Below are 19,823 nucleotides of genomic sequence, written 5' to 3' on the forward strand. Positions count from 1 at the left end.
ACAAAACACTCGGACCCAGTTCCATATGCACACTGCAGCGTTTCCTTTGAACAACAGTAATTGTCTAGAAGTGAAGAAAATGTAGTATTTTTGTATAGAACTATCCTTTAAGCTTACGAAGTCAGAGCTTATGTTAGAATGGCTGGTATTCAAATATACACTTCATGGCCAAAAATATGTAGATACCAGTTGCGCAACATCATATTCGGAAACCAAAGGTTATAACATGAAGGTGACTGACTCATTGTTGCCATAATAGCCTTTACTCTGGAACATTGGTGGTGAGATTCGCTGCAATTCAGGTTGGGTATTGATGTTGGGGTATCAGGTCTCTTCCTGTGTTTGGGTGACCTACCACTACAATTGACCTTCGCACAATCACTTCACTTGTGGTTGACCAGCTGTAGCTGGAAAGCCATTGGCGGAAATGACCTGTATTTAAGAAGTCATGGTGCCAAGTGGAAAGTGACTATCCTCTTCTGTACAACCACCTATTCTACTGCTTATATTTCTTGCAGGAAATTGTGTGACTGTGTGCTTAATTAATAACATGAATAATGTTAATGCAAATTTAAACCTGTCAATTAAAAAACATGTTTTGGAGAAACATACATGCCACTGGGTCACACATCACCAAGAAAGATACCAGGATTCAGAAAAGTTTTTTATTTATCTTCAGAATTTCACCTCGAGTGCAGGAAATGTTTCAAAAAATCAGTACAAAAGACAGAATATTTTTAGAAAACTACATAAAATATCAGATACAAACACAAAGTGCATAATATTGTAAGAAAGACCTTCCAAATTATTATTTCACACCTCATTAATATAGACTCGTCTTCTTCATTATTCGTAGAAATTCTTCTTCATTAATTTCCCCATCTCCATCACGGTCTGCTTCATCAATCATTTCCTTAATGAACAAAAATATTTAGTTGATTTATACAGTTTAGAAACTTTTGTCACACTATGTATAGAAATGATCATTTTAAATGTAAGGTTTAACATCGTGTGAACCTACTTGCAGTTCCTCATCCGATAAATTCTCTCCAAGTTCTTTGGCAACTCTTTTCAGGTTTTTGAAAGAAATTTTCCCGGTGCCGTCGTCATCAAACAAGCGGAAAGCCTTAAGGATTTCTTCTTTTGAGTCTTTTTCACTCTAGTCACAATTGAAACATACGTTGAAATGAGTTTCCAGGCACATGTGGAAAAAAACATTTATCAGAGAAAATCAATGTTTGAATGTTGGGCTGACACAAAATCACCATTTTCTGTGTCATCATGCTCAAGAAGTCATTAAAATCGATAGTCCCTGATCCCTCCTTATCAATGTCAGAGATCATCTTCTTTATTTCCTCTTTCTTGGGTTCAAAGCCGAGGGCCCGCATGGCAACCTGCAGAGGGAAGGTGCCGATTTCACACAATCCACAAACAAGTGCATGCAACACAGAGATTTACTCTGACGTTAGACAATAATGCGACTTGTGCTGATTTGCAGATTAGCTTCAGGTATGAAACTTTATAAATTGACCCTGTACTAAATAAGACGATGGAAAATGAAAGGATTGAGACACGCTCACAAGGCAGTAACAATCAAAACCACAATTGCTGTAGTCCCAGACACATTTAAACTGCTTAAATAGATTTATTTAAAAATAATAATAATGATGATGATATTGCTGTATTAACCAGACCTTCAGCTCCTTGACATCTATGGTTCCTGAACCATCTGTGTCAAACAGATCAAAGGCTTCCCGTATCTCTTGCTTTTGCTCCTCGGTTAGATCAGGTTTGGAAGCGGCTTTTTTCCTCTGGTGCAGGGCAACGCCGGGCTTCTTGTAGCTGGATGCCTTGGCAACAGCGATGTCAACAGATTAACAAGTCCACATATGCGTTAATTTATATATATATATATATATATATATATATATATATATATATACACACGGATATATATATCAGTTTACCGTGTGGTGTAGGTATAAAATATTAAACATTACGTGCAGCAGAACTAATCAGCAAATGCGCAACCCAGAGATGGGTAACCAGTAACAGAAATGAACAGATGCCAGTCTAGCTGGATGCAATACAAACGGGCAAATCTAAATAAATTAAGGGTCAACGATTGTAAAACTGAGGCTCACTAATTCCTCAACAATGCGTTCATTTCTCAGGCTTATTGGAATACGGGCACAGTATAATAACTGTTATAATATATAAAATTACGTCAACAATAAAGTCAGCTAGAGCAGTGCTTTACAAGAATAGGAGGCATGAATACACAGTTCATACGTATTAAGTTTAATGAATATGTCATGCTCTTAACGAGGTCGAGCTTCTAAAACCATGTTAAAGGTAAAAAAAATGCATTTTAGCTACCTGAAGTAACTAGTTACGCCGTGTTCTAGCTAGCTGGCTGAAATAATGATCCAACGCGGTGTACATTAATTTAACATTAATCAATATTAATTACCTACCATGTTTATACGTATTGCTCCAAAGTGTAGCTAGCTAATCAAATAATATTAATTTAATATTTAGAACTTATTAGCTTGTTGTTTATAGCAACCTCGAACTCACGAAAGCCAGTAGTAAACAAAACGGAGTATTTGATTAACAGAAAACTTTAGCTGCAGACCGTCAAACTCAATTTAATCGACAAGGCCTTTGGTCAATAGAAAGAGAGATTTTCCGCTTCTTCCGGCAATATGCATTTTTTTTTTACCAATTGTCAATTACGAAGGGGGCGGGAGAAACAGCATGTTAGGTTGTATTTGGCTTCTCAGTTTCCTGGCAACGCGTTGGCGAGTTGCCGCCAGGATGCTTGTGCGCATGCGTCACTGCTACTCTAATCTAACAAAATCGGCTGAAACATGAACTTCGCTACCGGGGAGAAAGGTGCGTTTCCTTCGTGAGATAAACGTTGATATTGTAATGAGAAGCATAAAATTAGTATTTCTTGGGCTGGTGTTCGCGTCTGCTAAAGTGCAAACCTGAATAGGTATCCAGGCACTAGCGTTCCAACTACTGCGAGGTATGGCTACTGAAACAAAAGGTATCCAGTTAGCTAGCTGGATACTGAATGTATTGCAGTTATGAGGCTCGTTTAATTGTTATTTATTTAAGTAGTCTCATGCGGCGTTTAAAGCTGGGATTTAAACAGCAGAGTGTTTGTAAGAGATATTCGACTTGGCATCTAGTCATATTGCTTTGAGCTCTTCATATGCACATGATTGGACCGAAAACAAAACAAGAACTTACCCTTCTAATTGTAATTAATTTAAATGTAATACTATTATGAATTTTGCGTTTTAAACCACTTTTGATCCATTCAGTACAGAATTGCTGGGGATCATGTCTGAGACCGCTTAAGGCACACGGTAGGGGTACACCCTGGATGGGATGCCAGTCCATCACAGGGCACAGGGCTGGAATACGCCCTGGATGGGATGCCAGTCCATCACGGGGCACAGGGCTGGGATTCGCCCTGGATGGGATGCCAGTCGATCACGGGGCACAGGGCTGGGATGTGCCCTGGATGGGATGGCAGTCCATCACGGGGCACAGGGCTGGGATGCGCCCTGGATGGGATGCCAGTCCATCACGGGGCACAGGGCTGGGATGCGCCCTGGATGGGATGCCAGTCCATCACGGGACACAGGGCTGGGATGCGCCCTGGATGGGATGCCAGTCCATCACGGGGCACAGGGCTGGGATGCGCCCTGGATGGGATGCCAGTCCATCACGGGACACAGGGCTGGGATACGCCCTGGATAGGATTCGAGTCCATCACAGGGCACATACATGTACGAACACAGTCTCTCCGTGGGACTTTCAGTTCACCCTAGTGCATAAATGACTGTTTTTAGTATTCTGCCTGTAGGTGGCATAATGATTAAAGATATGAATGTTACATTTATACAGCGCTTTTCAAGACACCCAAAGCACTTTACAGGACTAATGGGGAGCCATTTCAACCCCCACCACCGTGTAGCCCCCACCTGGATGATGCGCCGGCAGCCATTCAGTCTGGGCCAGTACGCTCTCCACACAGTAGCTATGGTGGTGGTGAATTCCAGTTGGAATTCCTCAAATAGATACAGGGATGATTAGGAGGCCATGGCAGTGGGCATAAGGGCATCACTGGATCCCTTAGAGGCAGGACCTTGGTTTGATGTCCCATCCAAAGGACGGTACCATTGTTACATCACAGTGTCCCTGTCACTGCACTGGGGCATTGGGATCCACACAGACCACAGGATGGACTAACCGGTTGGCCACAGTGTCCCTGTCACTGCACTGGGGCACTGGGATCTACACAGACAACAGGATGGACTAACCTGTTGGCCACAGTGTCCCTGTCACTGCACTGGGGCACTGGGATCCACACAGACCACAGGATGGACTAACCTGTTGGCCACAGTGTCCCTGTCACTGCACTGGGGCATTGGGATCCACACAGACCACAGTATGGACTAACCTGTTGGCCACAGTGTCCTTGTCACTGCACTGGGGCACTGGGATCTACACAGACCACAGGATGGACTAACCGGTTGGCCACAGTGTCCCTGTCACTGCACTGGGGCACTGGGATCCACACAGACCACAGGATGGACTAACCGGTTGGCCACAGTGTCCCTGTCACTGCACTGGGGCACTGGGATCCACACAGACCACAGGATGGACTAACCGGTTGGCCACAGTGTCTCTGTCACTGCACTGGGGCACTGGGATCCACACAGACCACAGGATGGACTAACCGGTTGGCCACAGTGTCCCTGTCACTGCACTGGGGCACTGGGATCCACACAGACCACAGGATGGACTAACCGGTTGGCCACACCAACACCTCTTCCAGCAGTAACCCAGATTTCCTAGTTGGTCTCCCAGCGAAGTACTGGCCTGGTCCAAACCTGCTTAGCTTAAGATGGGCTGGACAACAGGTAGCATGACTGCTGATAACACAGTGCAGTGAGTGGACTGTAAGTCTAAGTGGGGCAATTTATTACATGGTCCTTGCTGTGTATTCAAAGAGAGATATTGTAAATTAAAAAAATAGCAATTGCAATTATAAATTAAGAATAATTAAAACCCCCTTTGGTATGAAATCCCTAATTAGGTCCATAAATTTACCTTAAGTCACAAGTTGGACGGCTGCCTTCTGTATGCGCTAAAGGTGTTTTGCATGGTTTTGCAGTTCGTATTCCTTCCATTTGAGAGGCTTCTCCATCACAAAGCCCGTGGGTCAGTTAAGTGTAGCAATGTCCATCCATCCACTTTCCAAACCGCTTATCCTACTGGGTAGTGGGGGGTCCGGAGCCTATCCCGGAAGCAATGGGCACGAGGCAGGCGTGTAGTAATGTATGCTCTTTAAATGACATGTTCAGTCAGCACAGAAATGCAAATTGTCAAGAGTGGCCGGCTCGCAAATGAATTTATGGCTGAGAATGTTGATAGTGATGTAAATTATCTTTCTTACCTTAATTTACACAGACCTAAAATGCTGCATGGAGTTACCCAATTTAGCGACACAATGGCAGTCTCATGGATTTGCAATTACTTGAAATTCGTCCTGTTTCTTCATGTTCATATCATTCACCTATATATCAGCATTTTATATATATATATATATTTTACAATAGTAGACCCATTACATTTTCTATTTTCCCGTTCATTAAAAAAAACTACAAGTCATTCAGGTTTTCGTGGTGTTTTTGTGGATAAGTGGTGTCCGTTAATTAATTTGCTTGTTTATCAGTGTTAAGAATACAATTATCATCTGATTGATTTCAGGAGTGCTGATGAGTCACTGAAGGTGGTTTTTATGTACTTCTACGTGCATGAGAGTGCTGCTCTCTGATTTTCTGTGTTTGCCTTCAGATGTCGGTGTATGGGTGCAGGGTCGTCCGCCACCCACGCCATGTGGGGCTGCAGCAGCTGGTGACGCTGGCAGCCTCTGCACGCTCCTTCCTAGGCCCTGAGAAAAGGTACAAGTTCGTGGTAGATAAGGATGACGGTGGGTCCACGCTGGCGTGCTCTCCCCTGCGGCTGCTGGAAAGCATGGACACCGGCTGTGCAGTAGCGCAGCTGTTCCTGGAGACGGTGCAAGCCCATCTGAAAAGCTTCCACACAGGGACAGCGACCCTGGCGTTTATGGTGGGGGCATGGAGCGCGGCAGCTCTGGAATGCCTCCATGAAGGTATCCCTGTGCATGATGTTGTCTCGTCCATGACGGAGGGCCTGGAATTGTGCTCTGAGGCCTGTCAGATGAGCTGTGTGCCCCTCAAGGAGGTCGTTCGCCCTGTTGGTTGTGGACCAAGAAGGCAGGAGAATTCAACAGTTGCTTCTGACCAGTGTTCTGAAAGAGTATCAAATGGGTCACAGGACGTTTCTGTTGCTACTTGCTTTTCTCATTTGTCAGCTGAAGGTGTAAGCCAGTCTAGGTGCCTGGCTGGGAGATCTCGTCAAGATAACAAGTTTCCCATAATGATTAGACACAATCTAAAACTGAGACACAGTAGACATTTCAGTCAAAAAGAGGAGACCACTGGGGCAGAAGCGGGCTGCGAAAGGTCAATTGAGTCATCGTTCTTGCCTCGGCACAATTTTGAATACCGAGACATTGCCTTCCTTGCAAATACCGTCTGCCATGGTAGTGATAGCTTAATGAAGTTAGTCACAGAGGCGAGCAGGATTCAAACAGAGAACGCAAGATGTGGAGATTTTAGTAAATGCGTGTTCGATGTCAGTAAACTGGTCACATGCTTGCTGCCTGGCTTCTCAGAGGAGTGCTCATGTGTGGCATCGGGATTGGTCACCTTTATGCCTGTGGAGCAGGCTTCCATAATCGATCGCCTGAAGGATCAGAATCTCCATGTCGCCCTCATCAGCGGAGATTTGAGTGAGAAGTACCGCCATCTGGGCTACAACAAGCCCTCTGACATCAGAAACATCTGTGGAAGTTTGAACCCGATGAAGCCAAGCAGGGGAGATAAGTGGGTGGCTGATGTTTCCGAAATGCTGCTCCAGCTGAAGGTGAACGTGCTTCTGGTGAATGGGGTCGTGTCTAAAGATCTGGCCGAGGACTGCTTCCAGCACAGCGTCCTCATCGTTGAGCGGGTGAGACCCGAAGTTTTGAAGGACTTCGCCAAAGCGACAGGAGCAATACCAGTGACTTACGCAACGCAGTTGTGTGAGCTTTGTGTTGGTGGTGGCGTGCAGGTGACCTTCTGGGGCGGCCCAGAAGGTCAGAGAAGATCAAAGAGACACAGGGCTGTGGGTGTGAGAATCGGGGCAGTCGGATCGGCGCTGGTCACAGTGGTCATTGCGAGTGCCGTGCAGGCCAAGCTGCAAGCCTTGGAGGACTGCTTTTGGGGTTGCGCCTACCGGCTGCACCATGCTCTCCTGGACAGGAAGCTCCTTTCGGGAGCTGGCGTAACTGAAATGCTCTGCGTCAAACACCTCTTGGAAGCAGCAGAAGATAATGTCACGCAGGAGCGTAACAGCGGAATGGGGTTCACATGTGCTCCAAGGGGACACAGTCCCTACAGATCAAGCGTGTTGCGACGCATGTCTCGTGGCTGGGTGGATTACGTTGCCATGCTGATGTTCAGCACAGGCGAGTGCCCTTCAGAGCTGGAAGCCTGTACCGTCCTTGGGCAGGAGCTGAGGCTCGAGGCTTCAAGGTCAACCCAGCTGAGTGGCTTCCAGGAGCAACCCTCAAGGCAGGGCGTAGGTGATGGGCAAACCCCAGCCATTTATGACAACGTAACTGTAAAGCTGGAGGCCTGGAGGAGAGCACTGGGCTTGGTGCTAACAGTGCTTCAGACAGATATGGAGATTATCACTGGCATCTCCACCACCGATATACAGGGGCTCGAGGATTTTCTGCTGCTGTAAAGCTAATAAATAAAGCATTTCATGTAGTGAATATGTCAGATAAAAAAATAAATAAATCCCAACACCCAAAAAATACATTTTTCATGGACAGGATTTGACATTTGACATTAAATGCCAGCTAAAAGTATTCATGATTTGTATTGGTTTTGAATTGAAACGTATTAATTGTAGAAAGACAGACAGGTTGACAGTCACCAAATTAATGAAACCAGTTCCTGATTATTTTATTAAATTCCTTTGAATTAGGAAATGGAATTAGGACTTCCTTGTCACGTTGGCTTTCCCTATTTCCGTAATTTCACTTTGGAATCTTTTTGGCCAATAGAGGGAGACAAAGTTGTGGTTTTGAGCGGAGCAGCTAACATAAGCAGAACGCAAACACATAAGTTGTAGACCAGTAACACCGAATAATGATTACAACCTGGAGATGCTGTTGAATCACTCAGGGAATATTAATAGTTTTGTTTCTGTAGTGTTGAAAGTCCTCAAAATTCTGTGTTACGGAGTTCTTTTTGTTGTATTTTGTGTTGATAACGGCTAAATTGAATGCTTTTTCGTGATACATGGTAACTGTTTTTACTTATGAATTCAGTGGCAAAATGATCATGATGGTTAATTACAAACTGGGGGGGTCATTGAGTTTAACAACATTTTATCTATAAGTCACTCACTAATATTAACATACTTTATTGTTTATTAAAAGAACATGTGGCTACAATAAGTGTTAATATCTGATAAATAAAGAGGTAAATGGGAGTAAGGTTCCCTTTTTGATGAGGCGGTATGTGTATTATATGTTATGTATATTATATGTTATGTATATTATGTGTTATGTGTATTATGCGTTGTAACTAATTATGTGTTTGCATAATTAAAGCACTTTTATTCATGTCTGGGCATCATTACACCAGTTTCCTTTTTCATGCATTCTTTTCAACAGCTTGTCTTGTCTTTTTCTCCTACAAAAATGATGATACATCAAGAAATTATGGTAAATCTGAACTATTTTAGTACAGCTAAATGATACAATATGCCAAAGTCTTTCTTAAATATTATTTATCAGCTGAATAGTAAGCATGCTTCTTCAATGCACAAAGATTTTCTGATATTAAATAAACATTCTGATGTTGCCAAGTCAGTGTTTGTTTCGCAAACTTGGGGGATGGGTGTGGCTGGAATATTCAGTTGTAAAAATAAAATAATTTGGCTCCGTTTTACTGAGGAGGACCGTTACAGATGCATGTGGTTAATATAAAGGGGAGCTGATGGAATGCCAGTCAATCACAGCACACACAGCCCACGTGACGCATTTGATAGTACCTATTAATTTCCAGTGCTTTGTTGTAATGTTCTTTGATTTCACACGAAGGAACAAAATAGTATGTGAGACTGGAGTATGGAAGTATCTGCAAGGTCACGATGGGGACACTGCATTCTTATAAGAAGTTCCACCCAGTGTAACAGCTTTCTTGCCACACCTGCCCACGGAAACGTGAGCAACGCAGGGCAACCTAATGGGCCACGAGCACATAATTTCCTGTGAAAAACCTTAGTTTTTTTTCATGAAATATTAGTCTTTTTATCAGTCGCACACTGACATTTGTTTGCATTCCAGAATTCAGCCAGTTAATAAAGCACTTATTTAGCATATTGTACTGTGAATAAAACACTATCAGTATATATACACGCACACATATAGTGTATATTTCATCTTCCAACCAATATATTTCTTAGAATATTCTGACATTTATTTATAGTGTGTTCCTTGCATGTTAAACTAGCTGACCTGATAGTTACCCTTTCTGTCTTGGTCACCTTTCTCTAGCTGTGACTATAGCTTATGAATGACTCCTCTACACCTATCAAATTGTTCACATCTGGTACCATCCCAAAGCTCATCTCTTCTCATCCCTCTGCAGATATACCGATTCGCTTCTCTAAAGGTTTCTCCAAAACCACTCTTGTGTTGTCCAACATGTGGTATGAAGCTCTTGTTATATAGCAGGTAGGCTGAAGGAAGCGGTGGGCCACATGCGTGTCCCTCCACCCAGACCTGATGATGTCACCCAACACCCACCCAGGACTTAGGGTCGCTGTGGGGTCATGTGACGCAGCAGTGTTTACTAAGTTGCCCCCTCTCAGTTCTGGCACTGGGTTAGGTGAGCCAGTTAAGTGAAAGAGAGAGAGAGGGGGAGAGAGGGGGAGGGAGGGAATGTTGTTTGGCATGCGCAGGCGCACCGAGGACCAGCTGGGCAACATTACACAGACTCTAGGCTCTCATCCGACCAGCAGAGGGGCTGAACACTGCAGCACAGAGTGAGCAGAGGGCAGATCCGGCTCTGAGCAGAGCGACCCTCAGCCTGTGGGCGCCGAATAGAGCAGGCCGGGGGCTGGGGGGGCGGGGTGGACAGCGGTGGATGGGAGATGGCTGCCGGGGGAATCACCACACTCCCTGCCGCACCCGAAGACGGAGGAAGTGGCTCGTTCCTCCCCAGCACCTTCAAGGAACTCAAGAAGCTGTACTGTAAGAACGGAGGCTACTTCCTAAGGATCAACGCAGACGGGAGGGTGGATGGGACTCGGGAGAAAACCGACACTCACAGTAAGTGATTTCATTCGCTCATCCGAGTGTAAGCAGAGCCGGGTATCAAAACAGAGGGCACACGCAAACACCTTGGCTGATGTCATCTGTCCCGGGAAATCTGCATCCATAATTCATCTAGCAGAAAACATGTTCCCAGCAATATCATAAAAAGTGTCTCTCTAATTTTAAAATTCATTGTCCCTCTGTGCACTGACACCTCGCTAATATAAGTAAGTAGGCTGTGTACTTTATAGCGGTCAGGATTGAAAATGTAAAGGGATTTTCTAGTGATGTGTGTCCTATATTTTGGTGTGCGCACACCTGACTGTAACACGCACAGCCTGAAACTGTGATGATTATCACGCAAGTATTTGCTAAGCATGATGAAATGAGCTGGAAGACAGAGTAACATGTGTTTGTTCCTGGCCTGACACACACACTCAGAACGGAACTCAGCATTAGCCGCATCTGTCTCTAAACCAGATCCATCTGGTTTGTTCTGGAAGTTTGCAGCTTACACTATTTCGGTGTGAATTTAGTGTGAAGGTTTATAAGAATATTTTAGTAATCGATATTTGCTTGCCTATATTATACGGAATAACAGTTGCATAAAGACAATATAATGATTAGCAATGAAAGGAAACACCCTACTGTTTGTTTGGATATGATCAGCTAATATCACAGTTAGTCTTTAATACATTAGAGAAACCCTCACATATGTTCCTAGCTGTTATGTGTATGTTGACCTACAGGAAGTGCATTGTGGGAAAATGGGACCTTTTAAGTATTGCAGTGGTTGCAAGAGCTAGTAGAACTTGTGGGAGAGGCTCATGCTCCCTTTAGTCTCTTTATTGAGTTAGTGAAGGTGTTTCACAAGAAGGGAACTTTTAGGTGCTCTTGTGTTTCTGGCTGCAATAGTGTCAGTGCTGCAGAGGAATATACCTGAACACCATGCTGACTGCTTTCAAGCACGCAGACCTGTCTTACCTGTAAGTGCAGAAGCGTGAAACATCTGTGCTCGGCAGCAACACAGCAAGCAGCGATCCCAAAAGGAAAGGCATGGCATTTTAAACATTAATAAACAATTTAGTATTTCTTCAGTACATTTTGTTATGCATTATCTGTTGCATTAATAAAAGGGAACAGGAAGGTAAAGGTTTTGTTTTTGCCGATTCTATATGTAGGGCAAATAAATTTGATCATGGCCTGAATATGGAAATTTAATCTCTTAATAGAGGTCTCCACACAATAGTGTGACACGTAATTTAAGATTGTTATGGTGTTTCCTGGAAATCAGCTGTTTATGATCAGTTATCGGTTGCTCGACGTCACACGGCAATTAGCTCGTTCTTGAAAACCAATGTTTATCTTTTTTCCGATGCGTTTTAGATCTCTTCAGTTCCAAATCTCACCAGGGCCTTGGTTTGGAAGCCAAGAGGATGCAGCAATAGGAAGCTGTAATAGAAAAAGGATGTTAAATCAGAAAGTACTATTTATTTATAAAACTTAGTCACAATTCCTTTGCCTAAACTATGAGGCAGTAATGATGTAAAACAGCACCTCTATTATCTCCATTTTCTGTAGCAATTCTTGTGCAAATTGGAAATTGTCACTATTAGCCACATTGACAACTGCTGTTTTCCATATATTGTTGAAAAAGCATGAAAAATGCCCCCCTTCCCTTCTTCCCCCTTCTCAAACCAAAAAAAGGTCATCTTCCAGTCGGAAGGCCTAACCTCATATGACGAGCGAAAAAGGGCGTTCGTTCACTCGTCCGTAACGGAACGCTTATAAGAGTAGGAGTAGGAAAAAGAAAATCGTTTGCGTGGGTGAAGCTGCAAAGAGCAGCCCTTACACAGCGCCTTCCCACAAGCTCCGTCCCTGCCATCGCCGCGCTCAGCCTGCCTGGAGCAGCAGGTGGCCCCCCGCCCGCTGACAGACATGTCCCTCGTCTGCAATTGCCTGTTTTCTGCATCCTCTCAGTCCTCACGTGTTGAGTGGAAATGATTAAACTGAAATTCTCAACCAAGGAACAAAGAGAAAGATAGTCACAACCTTTGGTCTTTAAAAAAAGAACTTAATTGTCTTAATTGCTTTCCTCTACGGCTCTTCAGATGAACTTTTCACCAGGCCCTAGTATGTAGAGCTACATCAAATTCTCCATCGGATGATACTTCGTATTCCAATATGTTTGCTGCTTCCATGCTATAAATGTGTATTAGTCACTGTAAAGCATTACAGATGGATTCATGCACACATTCCCAGTGACGGAACTGGAGCTGATCCCGTCCGCCAAGGCAAACATCCTGAAACCTCAACCCGAATGTGAAGTAGAGGGTCCTGCAGAATCCACTGGCACTTCTGCACGTTCTCGTCCGGCAGTCCCTAAATGTCTGCATCTATAAAAACATTTTTAAAGTCAAATGGAGAATGTACATGCATGTACGTGTGTTTCTGAACATTCAGTCAAGCCTGTTAATTTGTTTAATGGCAGTTTTAGAATAAAGGAAGACAATGCCATTCATATTTTGTATCTGAACTTCTCATTCGTAAAAACAACTTATTTTTCAGTTAAGCTGCAGATCCAAGCAACCTCAATTGGGGTCGTAGTAATCAAGGGCGTTTCATCCAGCCGTTATCTGGCCATGAACGACGATGGGAGACTCTTTGGAACGGTAAGATAATGATGCATTCCCTTTACACTTGTCTGACTGTTAAGAAGAAAAGGTTTGAACCTGTTGTAATTAGTTCATATTTAGGTTATTATAGGTCATAATAAACCAAAAATTGGAAGTTACCCACAATATGATTCTTCAGATATTCTTATGCTCTTTCTTTTGCTTACTTATTAACAGCTAAAAAAACAATCTTTAAAGTCGGTCTTTGACTCTGGCAAGCAGGACTTGGGCTCTGCTCAGGAATTCCGGCTGTTCTTCAGATGATGCCCAGAGGAGATTTTCTTGCTATGATTTCATTGTCCGCATCAACAAAATCAGTGCAGTATGTTACAATGTTCGTTCTTCATGGTCCTCGGAGTTTTGCCAGGATGTCTTTTTAACTAACTGGGATGGAGGGGGTTCTTTTGGATTTTCCTAATGTAGCTGTCAAGAATTATAGAGGTGCATATTCTCCAAAGGAATCTCCACACCCAGTCCGTGCCAAAGCACCAACTCACCTGCTTGGGGTTTAGCTTGTAAACTTCCTGTGACCCTTTGACTCAAATCAGGTGAACAAAGTAGCCCTAGAAACAGTACCAGTAATTTCCAGAAGTCAGACTTTTGTAATCTGTACTACTTAGAAATAGAGAACAAACTTATCTGCCTATTTATGACCATTTTGTAGACATTGAGTAAATAGCTATTGTGATAGTGATCAATGCTAAGACTCACAACTTGCATCACAAACTGAATGGGCCATACTATGACTCACTTCCGTTAAAAACTACAGAGTCTATCTCTTTGACAGCCCTGCCCGCTGGTATATCTGATGTCTGAGTCTGGATGCTCAGGCTAAATGAAGCCATGTAGCTGTTATATGGATACCTGTGCCTTGTACAGCCTTTATTATGAAAGAAGTGAAAGTTGGGTTAGTATGACTCATAGATGTTTACATGCTGACAGAGATTTATCTATATATAAAAGCCTAATGCTGCCACACCTATCTCTGGTGTTTGGGTTTTAACTGCTTATTGTGTGAGGCTGAAATCATGAGGTCGACCCTCACCTTGCTCAGCATGGACATGACGGTCAGAGGCAGCTTGGTCATGGCAGGAAGCTCGTGGTTTCTGAGAAGCTCACTTATGTTCCTCACACCCTCTGGGGCGAGGAGCCAGGTGACCGGTTTTCTTAGCTGTAAGAGATTCCCAGTTTAACAAATGATGTGCGCTTCTCCAAACCATACGAATTATGCTTGACAATTCCTAAGGCTACCTGACTGACTGTGCATTTCTCTGGATATGCCACATATTACCGGATTATTCTGCATCTGTATGATAAGCGTAGTGATACCTGACGGTGCATTCACATTATGCCACTCCTTATCAGCATGCTTCATGCTCTTTCAAGATAATGAGTGATGAACATAATCGTCATTCCCTCAGCTTCTTCTAGCTCCTTTCCCTTCCTTCCCACTGACAGACTTCCTTGGGTTTCTTGGACTTCATTTTTAGACAAAGTCCAAGTTCCTCAGTGCACTGCCATATTTAACGCATCATTTTCTATTTCCGTTTCGATGTTCGGCTCATTTTTAAGCCCTCGACACACAACTTGTATGTATCATAACGTAAGTAGTCATAGGCTCCTGTGGTATGGGGCACGGAGGTAGGACCAAGCAGAGTATTCACTAAAAACCTGCTCTGAAAAACGTTTCACTTCACTTTCATGATCAATTTCAATTTCAGCTTGGCTTTAAATTCAAATATAAATCTCAAATCTCAGAAGATCCCACATAAATACTAACTTCTACGCTACTGCCCTCATTTGAATGCCAAGTTGAATAGCCAACAATGTTACCAAAACCATTTTTCATTATCAATTGCTTTGCTCTTTTTCATATTTTTTTATAAGATTATCTTCCTTTTAATCTTTTTAATCTTTAATCTTTATGAATCTTTCAAATATATATTCATGATTAATAATTTAATCCGCACTCTGGATTTTACTCCCTCGTACTGTTTTTCTTTGGTGCAGCTTGAGGCAGATTTTATTATGGCTACAGTAGCCTTCTGATTCCTTCCAATTAGTAATTATAATAAATCCTTCACATAATGTTAATTGCATTCCGTTATCTATCTTGGAAGCCTATTTCTGCGGAGAACTCATACATACTACAGTTTTCTTGAACAGCAGTTGATGAACTGTTAATGTTTTCTGTGTGTAAACCAGTGGAAAATGAGATTATGTTCCGTTAAGCAAATTAAGTCTATCCTCAGTGGGCTTGGAAACTACTTTGAGCGGGAAGAAAAGTTGGGAATAGCTCTGGTTTGAAGGCTGTGGCGGTTTGAAGGCTGCGGCGGTTTGAAGGTCCTGGCGGTTTGAAGGCCGCGGAGGTTTGAAGGCCGCGGCGGTTTGAAGGCCGCGGAGGTTTGAAGGCCCTGGCGGTTTTAAGGCCACGGCGGTTTGAAGGCCGCGGAGGTTTGAAGGCCCTGGCGGTTTTAAGGCCGCGGCGGTTTGAAGGCCCTGGCGGTTTGAAGGCCCTGGCGGTTTGAAGGCCGCGGCGGTTTGAAGGCCCTGGCGGTTTGAAGGCCGCGGAGGTTTGAAGGCCGCGGCGGTTTGAAGGCCGCGGCGGTTTGAAGGCCCTGGCGGTTTGAAGGCCGCGCCGGTTTGAAGGCCCTGGCGGTTTGAAGGCCGCGGAGGTTTGAAGGCCGCGGCGGTTTGAAGGCCCTGGCGGTTTGAAGGCCCTGGCGGTTTGAAGGCCGCGGCGGTTTGAAGGCCGTGGCGGTTTGAAGGCCGCGGAGGTTTGAAGGCCGCGGAGGTTTGAAGTCCCTGGCGGTTTGAAGGCCCCGGCAGGGACCCCATTGGCCTTGGTGACACAGACCTGAGCCAGATGTCAGAAAGTCTCCTGCAGATGCTGAATTAGGGACTTGAATGTGTTCTTCTTCCGGGAGCAGATCCTAGTATCTTCTGGTGCAGGAAAGCCATTTTTTTTTCTTGCTCACTTTTGTGGGAAGGGTGAGTGATTCTTTTTATCGCCATGTTTTGGTCCTTTTTTTCAGGAAAAAAGAATAATTTGAGACGTTTATTTATATATTGGGGTTCCATGTTGAGGTATATTAGCCATTTTGGCTCCTTGGGTTTGGCTCGATCTCCCTGCAGTAGTGAGGAGAAAGAAAGGGTACAAGCTGCCCAGAAATAATCCCCCACCCAGGAGAACGGCCCCACGCTGACATTATATTATGTTAACAATGAAAAGTGTCCTGTCTCAAAATTATTATCATGTAGCTTAAATGCAGTTCTTTGCTTTGACTTTGAATTATAATTAAAATAAAACAATGCAGGTCTTCTTTAACGTATAGATAAATGCTAAAAAAAACCTTCACTTGTTTTTTTAGTATAGTATCGGTGGCTGACTGTGCAGTGTTCTGTTCTGTTCTATTTAAGAAGCGAGCAACAGATGAATGCTACTTCTTTGAGAGGCTGGAGTCCAACAACTACAACACATATCGGTCCCAGGAGCATCCAAACTGGTATGTGGCACTGAAACGGACTGGGCAGTACAAGCTGGGATCCAGAACCGGACCTGGTCAGAAGGCCATCCTTTTTCTTCCAATGTCAGCCATGAGCTGATCGTACTGGGGAAGCCGTTGGGGCCGACTGTATCAGAGTAATACCTGGTGTATTGTTAGCTACTGTGTCAGCGGTACTGTTGAAGTAGAAACTGTAAGAGAAGCGTGGTGGGAATTCCGTACAGCACGTCAGCTGACAGGCACTGAAGAGATTATCTGACAGCAGTTTTATAAACATTAGTAGAATGTGAACTTCTAAATAACTGTTTAAAATACATAGTATGTCTTTATGTACATATTTATAGTACAGTTTCATTTTCATATCTTGAGTCATTCGATGGCTGAATGTACACAGAGTAACACAGTTAGGAGAGCAATAAAAAGTTGTCAAATAGATTATACAGAAAACAATGAAGTTGTTTTCACTCATAAGAATTTGTTGGTAGACTGTTGTCCATGCTGCTCCGGGCCAGTCTGCATGAGAAAGTTCCAGCAGGTGTCCTTGAAGCATCAATTACTGTGATGAAAATGAAACCTGTATAATCTTTTTATACCACTTGTAATGCTGATTTTTTGTATGAGGACTAGACAGCTCAAATTTTCCACATTTTCTGCTTTAATCAACATTTTATATAGAGAGACGAACATGAAAAGTTTTTACATTTGTTTCTGGCCTAATTTTTAAGTTACTTTCGATCTTGAAGGGAATGTTTCATAGAACGTTTCGTTAAATTCTTAGTATGTTTTGGATTTGATTAATTTCTTTAAGGTACATTTCAGGGCAGCTCAGCCTTTGAGAGGCCCTTGGTAAAACTTTACTTGGGAAAACTGATGATGGTTTAAATTCCCTCACAGCCCAGGAAATTCTAGGATCTAGGATTCTAGGATTCTAATTCTAGGATTGCGTCTATAGCTGGAGTGGACTTAGAGGAGCCCAAAGATTTAGTGACTGGGTACCATCCTAATTGATTGCTATTCACTGCAACTATTACATGGAGAAGTGAAGGGCCGATAATGATGACGATAATGATGATGACGATAATGATGATGATGACGGTGATGATGATGATGACGATGACGATGATGATGACGATGATGATGACGATGACGATGATGATGATGATGACGATGATGATGATGATGACGATGATGACGATGTATTACTGTATTTTTTATGGGTCAATCAGCAATAAGATTGTTGAGTCAATATATTAATTATCTACAAACAGCTGCTGCAGCTTTTGATTTGAAATAAAGGTTTAATAATTGCTTTTCCACTCGTTTACATAATCCCCCTCCATCTTCAAATAGTGGCAGAAGAGAAACACATAAAGGAAGTGATTTTTTTTCAATTATTAATAAGATGTGTGCAATCCACTGCTTATTCAATAAGTATAACATATTAAAACACAAATTCTGTTTGCAACAATAAATTCAGGTCATGAAACCACAAGGGAAGCCATTCATCAGAGTAGTTGATAACATCTTAATATGACAGTGGCCCTTTTCAGAGCTGTTCTGCGCAGACGTTCTTTGCACTAGTAACCATAACTCATTACAAGGCATGCAAGAAGCAGACAAGCAAAACCAAAAAGGTACAGTAGGGGGCACTAGACTAATTCAAAATGTCAGAAAATTGAGTCTGTCTATTTAACCAACCTTACTCATTTGAAATGTCCATATAAGGTAAAGAAAACTGTATAGATTTTTTAGGGAGCATTTTTATTTTCGACAGTTTTACGGGAACTTCGAGATATTTTATATTAAGTACAGATTTTAATATTCTTATAATATTTTAAATGAAAAATATACCAGGGTATATGTCTCGTATAAAATGTAACCAGCCTGGTTTTAATGCTCATTAAAAGTAAAATAGTTAAAATGTGATGTCAGTGTAAAACTATGCAATTCAGTGTGCTACTGCTTATTATTTAAACTATTTTCCACCCGGCTTTGATATTTGATATTTGAACAATCAAATGCTGCTAGATAAATTATCCTAAACATGTACTTGTCTTGTTCAGTCACAGTTGTTTTTTTTTGTCTTACAAAATACAGCCAGTGTTACATATGAGCTTTTCTTCCTGTGCTTAGATGAAGCTCTTTCTACTTGTGCCTGTGTAATGTGCCGCCCTGCTTATAGTGCCTTTCCTTTGCCTTTGTGGGGGATATATTATCAATAAAAGTGAAAAAATAAATACAAATCTGAGATTTCAGTGTCTTTTATTCAATCTCATTGGATCCATCTGACAGCCACTGATTCAGAACAAGCTTGTACCAGGGCCTGGAGCATGTGGTACTGTACACCGGCCAAACATATGCACATGACATAGAGACACCGGTTAACATAGTACCATGTGGTACTGTACACCGGCCAAACGTATGCACATGATATAGAGACACCGGTTAACATAGTACCATGTGGTACTGTACACCGGCCAAACGTATGCACATGATATAGAGACACCGGTTAACATAGTACCATGTGGTACTGTACACCGGCCAAACGTATGCACATGATATAGAGACACCGGTTAACATAGTACCATGTGGTACTGTACACCGGCCAAACGTATGCACATGATATAGAGACACCGGTTAACATAGTACCTTGTGCTATAGTACCATTGGAAAGCTGCGCATGCTGGGGGTGGTGGTGTGTTACATGTGTCTCAGTGGGTTCTACCTATAATCAGAAGGTCATTGGTTCAAATCCCATCCACAAAGGAATAGTCACATCCCCTATTGGCCCTTCAGCAAGGCCAGTGGACCCCTGAAATGGTCTAGGATCACCGGATAAATGAAAAAGAGTAAAGAGTTTATGAATAGTTTATAATCTGCTTAGGGCGGCATGGTGGTGCAGTGGTTAGCACTGTATGGGGCGGCATGGTGGTGCAGTGGTTAGCACTGTCGCCTCACACCTCTGGGACCCGGGTTCGAGTCTCCGCCTGGGTTACATGTCTGTGGAGTTTGCATGTTCTCCCCATGTCGTCGTGGGGTTTCCTCCGGGTACTCTGGTTTCCCCCCACAGTCCAAAAACATCCTGAGGCTAATTGCAGTTACTAAATTGCCCATAGGTGTGTGAGTGTGCCCTGCGATGGGCTGGCCCCCCATCCT

The 19,823-nt window shown here is 43.1% G+C and overlaps 3 protein-coding genes across 8 annotated transcripts; 2 read left to right on the forward strand and 1 right to left on the reverse strand.

Moving 5' to 3' along the window:
• Positions 1-651: 651 nt before the first annotated feature.
• cetn4 (centrin 4) lies at positions 652-2,644 on the reverse strand. Its single transcript, XM_048996633.1, has 5 exons — positions 2,478-2,644; positions 1,695-1,850; positions 1,266-1,394; positions 1,022-1,159; positions 652-913 (listed from the first exon to the last, which is right to left on the reverse strand). Exons 1-5 carry the CDS (start codon positions 2,478-2,480, stop codon positions 824-826), a joined length of 516 nt encoding a protein of 171 aa, XP_048852590.1. The 5' UTR covers positions 2,481-2,644; the 3' UTR covers positions 652-823.
• A 174-nt stretch (positions 2,645-2,818) lies between these two features.
• Positions 2,819-8,790, forward strand: bbs12 (Bardet-Biedl syndrome 12). 5 transcript variants are annotated; one of them, XM_048996626.1, is made up of 2 exons: positions 2,819-2,898; positions 5,881-8,790. In XM_048996626.1, the coding sequence occupies exon 2, from the start codon at positions 5,881-5,883 to the stop codon at positions 7,897-7,899; it is 2,019 nt and encodes a 672-aa protein (XP_048852583.1). In that variant the 5' UTR covers positions 2,819-2,898; the 3' UTR covers positions 7,900-8,790. The 5 variants fall into 5 exon arrangements, with proteins under 5 accessions (XP_048852583.1, XP_048852584.1, XP_048852587.1 ...); XM_048996627.1 differs by having other exon boundaries at positions 2,838-3,034; XM_048996630.1 differs by lacking the exon at positions 2,819-2,898 and adding an exon at positions 3,049-3,380.
• Positions 8,791-10,172: 1,382 nt separating this feature from the next.
• Positions 10,173-18,910, forward strand: LOC125720691 (fibroblast growth factor 2-like). Of its 2 annotated transcripts, none has more exons than XM_048996439.1 (3): positions 10,173-10,501; positions 13,055-13,158; positions 16,585-18,910. In XM_048996439.1, exons 1-3 carry the CDS (start codon positions 10,324-10,326, stop codon positions 16,765-16,767), a joined length of 465 nt encoding a protein of 154 aa, XP_048852396.1. In that variant the 5' UTR covers positions 10,173-10,323; the 3' UTR covers positions 16,768-18,910. The 2 variants fall into 2 exon arrangements, with proteins under 2 accessions (XP_048852396.1, XP_048852395.1); XM_048996438.1 differs by having other exon boundaries at positions 10,182-10,501; positions 16,582-18,910.
• The last annotated feature ends 913 nt before the right edge of the window (positions 18,911-19,823 follow it).

Source organism: Brienomyrus brachyistius, chromosome 25, assembly GCF_023856365.1.
Source record: "Brienomyrus brachyistius isolate T26 chromosome 25, BBRACH_0.4, whole genome shotgun sequence".
NCBI lineage: Eukaryota > Metazoa > Chordata > Actinopteri > Osteoglossiformes > Mormyridae > Brienomyrus > Brienomyrus brachyistius.